This window comes from Chenopodium quinoa, unplaced genomic scaffold, assembly GCF_001683475.1.
Source record: "Chenopodium quinoa cultivar QQ74 unplaced genomic scaffold, ASM168347v1, whole genome shotgun sequence".
In the NCBI taxonomy this organism is placed as follows: Eukaryota; Viridiplantae; Streptophyta; class Magnoliopsida; order Caryophyllales; family Amaranthaceae; genus Chenopodium; species Chenopodium quinoa.
Genome location: NW_018745368.1, coordinates 320,787 through 328,103, shown reverse-complemented (window position 1 = coordinate 328,103; position 7,317 = coordinate 320,787). Strand labels below are relative to the sequence as shown.

Below are 7,317 nucleotides of genomic sequence, written 5' to 3'. Positions count from 1 at the left end.
ATGAGAGATATGGCGCGTTCCATTTGAATTGGACATTGACAATTGACTTCATATTCTTCATATACATACTCTTAATAAGCCCAGGAAATGGAGTAAATCCGCACAAAGCAATGGTATTATTCAAAGATAAACATTCAAATAAATTAGATTATTGTAGTACATAATGACAAAATTTTAGATAAATAAGCATAAATTTCTGTTTATTAGAGATTGTAATCATAGTACCATTGACCAATAATATTACTTCGTACTATATATTTCGTAATAACACAATAACTTTCATTGCCAAAAAAAAAACACAGTTATTTTTATGAGATCGTCCTAATCTCCCAACTTAAGCTGTCTTTCCAGCTTGGATTTAGCATCAGTCTTTCAAGTAAATGATAATATAAGTTTTAATCTAGATGAACATTTTTATTAACTAATTTTACAATAATCAAACAAAAAAAATACTCTATATCTCCTTTGTTCCACAAATATTGCAACAAGAACGAAATTACGCATTCTAAAGCACATTTTATATGCTACATATCTATAATTATATTAAGGTTAAAAATTAAAAAACAGTTGATATTGTGAAAGTATTTTACGAGACGAATCTAACAAGACCCCACATGACTATATTTTACTTTACGTATAAATCATAATATGTGGTCAAACAAGCGTGATGAATAATATAAAATTTCAATTGTTGCAATATTATTAAAACGGGGAAGTATATATACGGAGTATATAAGAAGATTACTAGCATCATAAATTCACAATGCTTTGACTACAGCAATCAAAGCCTTTTGAATTTTTGATATACACGATTACACGAAGTACCATTACTGCTAGAAATGGCCCATTATGTAAAGGTAGGCCTAAAGGCGAAGTTGTTGCACAAGGCCCCATCCGTAGCACTATGCAAAGCCCATATCCAATTAGTAAGTCCATTATGTAGCATGTGGTTTAGAGCGCATTGACAAGCCCAATAATTCCATACTTTTTTTTTGTTATGGGTCATAACAGAGATTTGAGGTCCAATCACATGGTCCACTTCACTCCATACCTTTGAAACAAAAGAAGTTGATCACTAAAGAAAATTCAAAAATCTCTCAAACCCTTGAAAGCATACTCTCCAATTACCATATAATAGAGACGATCTTGAGCTACTAGTAGGTATCGAACTCATAATCTTTAAGACCATGATACGATTTCACGATAATTAATAAGTATATAAGCATTTATACTCTACTTTGATTTACTTTTTCTTACTATTAGATGAACACAAATATATTGCCATGCCAAATATGGATGCAACTTGACTAAGTTTACAAGTAGATGAGATTTTGTGTTACTTGGTGATAAGACATGAACAAGTTTTAATACAGGCCGGTAGTACCAGGACCCGCACGTTTGCAAAATTTCTGCGGAATGAAGTTGACCCCATTTATGCATGCATCATGCATGAAGATGACTGCTCGACGGGTATAGCCTATAGGGAGATACTCAAAGAAGAGACACTTTTGGCTCGATTAGAAAGGTCGTAATAACTGGTGGTAATGATAATGTAGACGATAACTCCTTACGTTACATTGTAGGGTACATTATACGTCGATGCTCATAAACTCTATTATTACTCTAAAATTAGTATCGAATAGCTTTCAAAAAGAAAAATAACCACATAATCATTTGATGTAACTTATCTATAATATTGAACATTAGCTTAAATTAAACTTATCGAGAAAATATCATCATTTTTTTTGTTACATTACTATCATTTATTACTGCCTATCAAACAGACCGTTGAAATCAAATTACTTCATCTAGACTACACCATAACTAGAGTGACATGTAGTTATGTAAGTAGTACTCCGTAGTAAAATGTTGGTGTTACGGAAGAAAATAAGACCATAAGAGGGAAAGACAAAGATGAGCAATATGTGGAAAAGAGCAGAAGAAAAGTGGGTCATGGCCCAATAAAAGGGCTTCTTGATTTGACAAGACAACCCCATGCTTGTCGCCTCCTTATTGCCCCCACAAATCCTCCCCTTCTCCTTTTTTTTCTTTTCTTTTTACCTTTCATTTTTGTCAATAAATAAAATAACATAGAAAAAAAAACAAAAATACGAAGTAAAAAAATTATGGAAGTTGTAGAATTTTCAATTTTAAAAAAAAAAAAAAAAAAAAAAAAAAAAACATGAATTTTCACACCATTTATTAAACCAAAAGTTTTCATTTTCAATTATATATTCCGTATGTAGTTTTTTTTTCTCCTACAAATCTAACTTATTTACTGGTACTAAATTACTCTATACTAATTAACTATTATAATATTATTTAAAGATATTAATGATTAAAAAATTTTATTAAAAAGTCTAATTGAACCACATTTTAAAAATGTGGTAAATTTAAACAAGATAATAAATTTAAGCAAAATTTATATTGAACCGTATTCTTAAATACTTCTTACGTTTTCTAAAATGTTTATAAAATCTTCACAGACATAGTGGTTGTCGTATTAGGTTGATCTAATATAGTAAGTAGCTAAAAAATTTCAGGAAGATTGAGGATGTATGCAAAATAAAGTTGTTTAAAATTTCTATGCATAACTCCTCTTATCCTTAGGCATCTATTCTACTTACTTTCTATTTTTGTCACAAAACCAAAAATAGAAAGTACTTATGTTTGTACGTATTAATTCGTTTGTTGTCTTAGATCGTTCGGAGGCAAACAAATTCATCTATTCTACTTACTTTCTATTTTTGTCACAAAACCAAAGATAGGAAGTACTTATGTTTGTACTTATTAATTCGTTTGTTGTCTTAGATCACTCGAATGAAGTTGATTTTAAATAACGCATTTTTATTTTTAAAGTGGTCTCGCGCTCTAAAATTGCTCGAATAAGTATGTATGTAAATAGTATAGTTGAAATCAATTAAAGAAAAAATAAAATAGAAAAGAGGTTTAAATTAATTGGCTGCTTCTCATTTCCTACCAATGCTCCCATCACAATTCTGATTCATAAATTTTTCTGTTGCCAACTGCACTTTGAATTAATTGTGGTACAGAGGAGTTTTATTGGCAGTACATGGACCATGGCCTACTACTGCTAGTATATACAATTACATACTACACATATCTTTGACTCCCGGTTCCTACCTCTCGCAATTCACTAAACACAGGATATTCTATCTATATTTCTAAAGCTTTTATTAATTGTTTCATGGATTGTCCAAAAAAAAAAAAATCATGCATGCATCAATGCATATACTCAGTATTTATTGTTTTTACCAACCAGTTGATACAAATGTGCATTATTGTTTAATTCTTATCAATTAGATCAAAAAATTGTGGATATGAAGAACTTTAGTATGATAAGAACAGTGGCGGATCTTGGGCTAAATAATTAGGGGGACTAAAATTTGATCCTCCAACCTTTTGTTCAAATATATCAATAATTAACCAGCAATAGTTAATAGATATCATAATACTTATAACCAACAACTAAGAAAAAACTTAGGAAGCCCAAGCCTCTACCCGCCATAACCAAGATCCACCCTAGATAAGGATTTTATTCTTAGATTTTAAATAAGATCTACATAATGAGTAAAATGTGTCGGTTACAACTTACAAGCACTTGCTTTATCGATTATGAAGCCTGATTGTTTCAATTTAATTATAAAACATTGACATGCCTGATTTTATGCAAAGTAAGCTCAGGCAAATTCAACCAAAATTAAGTTTTGATAATACGCTCACATGTAAGTTATGATACAAAGAAAACTTAATATAGATAATTAAAGTTTGAATAAAATAAGGTAAAAAAAAATAAGTTGAACCAAACTGCTAAAAATCGAGAAGGTTTGTACAAAGTATTTGTTTTTTCCTAATTAATAACAAATCTATGATCAAGGTTATTTCAACTAATATCAAATTTGGTTCATTCAATTAGTGTGGACTGTGAGGTCTAGCCGGATTTTTAAGACTATAAATCTTCATTGATGAACTCATGGTTACCCTAGACCCTAGTCATAGATAGATAGGTAGATAGACAAAAATGTAACGTTAAGGTGGATGCTAATTTTAAAGAAGATTCAGTCACATAATAGTTCCATGCTAAAGATCTGATCATCAAGTTAAAGAGGCCCAAAAAAATCCATGCAAAAGGAATACTTTCAGTAACGTCATTCGTTATTGATTGTATAGGATATTTCAGAACTTTACCTTACCTACATTATTTTAATCTTATACTAGTACTTCATAATTGTATGAAATCTTCCCAACAATAGCAACAATAATAAAATATGAAGTAACAATGATAATGGTTTCTCAATTAAAACTTGTTATTGGAGCCTTACAAATTTTATCCTTAATATCTCTGAATTTCTATCGGATTAGTTTTATACTCCCTATAAAAAATTTAGTTAAATTTGTCCTAATTCTTGTAAACTTGCCTTTCTTAGGGTGTTGTCCTTCAAAGTTTGTTAAAAATAAATTCATAAGGATTCGTTCATTCACCATCTCTAGAGTCTAGACCAAGGTACTGAGTAAATAATAAGACCCTAATCTTTTGAGCTTTTGAGCAGCGTAGAGTAAAGAAGAGTTGGCTCTGTTCTCTTAAGCTTTTGGACAAGCACATCAAATTTCAACAAAACAAAGCAGAACTCGGTAAAACAGAGCAGATTTCAGCAAAATAAAACAAAACAAAACAGATTTCATCAGAACAACTCTAAAGAACAGTACGCCTAAAGTAGCGAGGAGCAAAGAGATTATGAATTAGATTATGGTAAATAGAATAAATAAATAAAAAGCAGAAAGAAAGGTCCTATATGGAAGGGAGCAATGGCAAAGTGTCAGTGATGATACGGCACGTGGAAATCAGTGCCCATTTCCAAAAATTTAACAAGCAGCTCCTACTCACGTTACCCTCCCAGATAAATTCAGACGACATACAAATAAAAAGACAACATAAATAGGGCAGCAGTTTCAGTTGCAGTCCCAGTCTTAATGCTTAGTCTCACTCTCAACCATTTTTAAATTTTTTTTTTTTTTTTTGTTTCATTCATTTTTTTTTTCTGAGGTTACTTTACTTGTTCAGCCTTATAGTATTTGCTTACTTTTGTAGTTTATCCTGTTTTGTTTTTCATTACTATCATTACCATTCCATTATTTTTCTGATTTCTAGTACAAAATATGGTCACAATCCAACATTCCTAATTTCCTATCGTTACTCTTATCACTTACAAGAATTTGTTGTCAATTTGTTTTGTTGCCTCTATGGGTTGTCGTCAATGAGTTTTTTTTTAATTAATTTATTTATTTAAAAAGCCACAAGGATAGGTTATGAAAATCAATTGTCTCAAGATCTCCTGAATTGGAGGAAAGCTCTAATCACATAAGCTATCCTTTAATCTCAGGCGGTTATAATATTTTTAATTAGGGATCGGATAAAGTGCATACAGTTTTACTCGAGACTTTGAGAGTACAGTATTCAAAGTGGTGCTCAGTATTCAATATATAGAGTCTGAGTATATGAGAATAATGAGAATTAGCTCGTACTACAGGTGCATTTTCTTTTACAGGATTTAATTTTTACTTAACTAAAATTATTTAGACAATGGATGAATTTCAAAGCGAATCAAACAATAAAATTAGTAGGGGTAATCTAGTAATTAAATAACGCCTTCTTAAAAAACAAAAAAATACGCCCAATCATGTTAAAGGACACGTGTGTGAAATTGACACGTTGGTGTTGGAGGGGCCATGCACGGTACTTAATTAAACAACAACTAAAAATAAGCAGAAGATCAGAAACAGATCCAACTGTCATAAATTGTTGATGATGGTGAAGCAAATAAGAGTAGGCAAACTGCATGGTTGAATGAAAACGAAAAAAAGGTACGTAGGGTAAAAAAAAACATAAAAATGAGAAGAATGGGTGACCCATGAAAGGTCAGATCAAGGGTCACCACACATGCCAATTCTTTGATGCCTTGTCTACGACTAGTCATTTCATTTCATTTTTAAAAATTCTCTCTCTTGTTTTCTATCTCATCATCCGCTTTGCTTTCGCACGTACTCAGTAATTTTTTTATTTTTTTTTTGGTAGACAAGGGGAATTAATAGACCTGATCAAAAAGCGGTCAGGCTGGGTTTGGTCCGGGCCGGGCCAAAAACAGCCCGTTTGTCTACAGTGGCGGACCCAGAATTTTCCGACTGGTGAGTCACAATCGATAATCAAATATGTAAAAAAAAATTTTTTACCAAACAACCAAATAATAGTACTAAAAAATACATCCAAATATTCAAACAGTACAAAATACAACCAAATGTTCATATAATACTACAAAAGACAACTAAATAGTAATGCAAACTTATTAAAATAGTTCTCGACGAGTTTTCATGTTTTGATATCGATTCATGATATCTTCCATGCTAACATTCAAAAACAAATCATTCTCCAAATAAGTAATTAAACAATCATTCAACATTTGATCTCCCATGCTATTTCGTAGTTTGTCTTTCACTTGCTTCATGCCAGAAAATACTCTTTCCACACTTGCCGTTGCGACAGGAAGAAGCAACACCAATTTCAAAAGTAAATAGACCCTATCATGAGTTTCAGACAATCCCGTTTCAACCAATTTGATTGAAAGATCACTAAGACCCTTCAAATTCCAAAACCTTTCATCTCCTCTAACAGAACAAATGTAACTATCAAGTGTATGACCAAAGACTATCAATTCTGAACTTGGAAATTCATTAGGATAGAATTTTGCAAGCTTAATCAATTTTTCCTTATCAAACTTAGAAAAACGATCCACAGGACTCAAACAAGACATACACACAAGTAGTTCTTTAGTTATTTCGGGAAATCGATTTTCAAGTTCTTGCAATTGAAGATCAATGACACCAAAAAAAACTTCAACTCGAAAATGATGTAGATTGGACACTTGTGGGCATTTACCTCTAAACAACCTCCTCCCGGGAACAACATATTTAGCCTCCATATCTGGAACTGCAATGTCATAGTCACCAATAAAAGAAATTACCTTTTCCATATGAGAATCCCATCCTTCATCTCTCATTTTTTGCAAATTAGTCTTGGTTACATTAACCATGGCCATTGCATTCACAATGTCTTGATCGTGCTTTTGTAAGGCCACATTCAAAGCATTTGTTATCGCAAATATACTAACCATCAAGTGTAACACGAACACAAAATAAAGGACATCAGAAGATTTGTAAGTGTTTGAGCTCTATTAGAATCTATTGTATCAGATACTTTTGCAATATCCTCAAGAGAACCAAGGATTACAGGGAATAAATCAA

At 31.6% G+C, this 7,317-nt stretch overlaps 1 protein-coding gene across 1 annotated transcript; it reads right to left on the bottom strand.

Annotated features, from left to right (window-relative positions):
• Positions 1–321: 321 nt before the first annotated feature.
• On the bottom strand, positions 322–7,112 carry LOC110712822. Its single transcript, XM_021891274.1, has 2 exons — positions 6,513–7,112; positions 322–369 (listed from the first exon to the last, which is right to left on the bottom strand). Exons 1-2 carry the CDS (start codon positions 7,110–7,112, stop codon positions 322–324), a joined length of 648 nt encoding a protein of 215 aa, XP_021746966.1.
• Between the last annotated feature and the right edge of the window lie 205 nt (positions 7,113–7,317).

Coding starts and splice junctions, on each gene's coding strand:
- LOC110712822 (XM_021891274.1), bottom strand. CDS start 7,112: ATGGCCATGGTTAATGTAACCAAGACTAATTTGCAAAAAATGAGAGAT. Junction 370..6,512: donor TATTTTCTGGCATGAAGCAA/GTGAAAGACAAA, acceptor TTTACTTGAAAG/ACTGATGCTAAATCCAAGCT.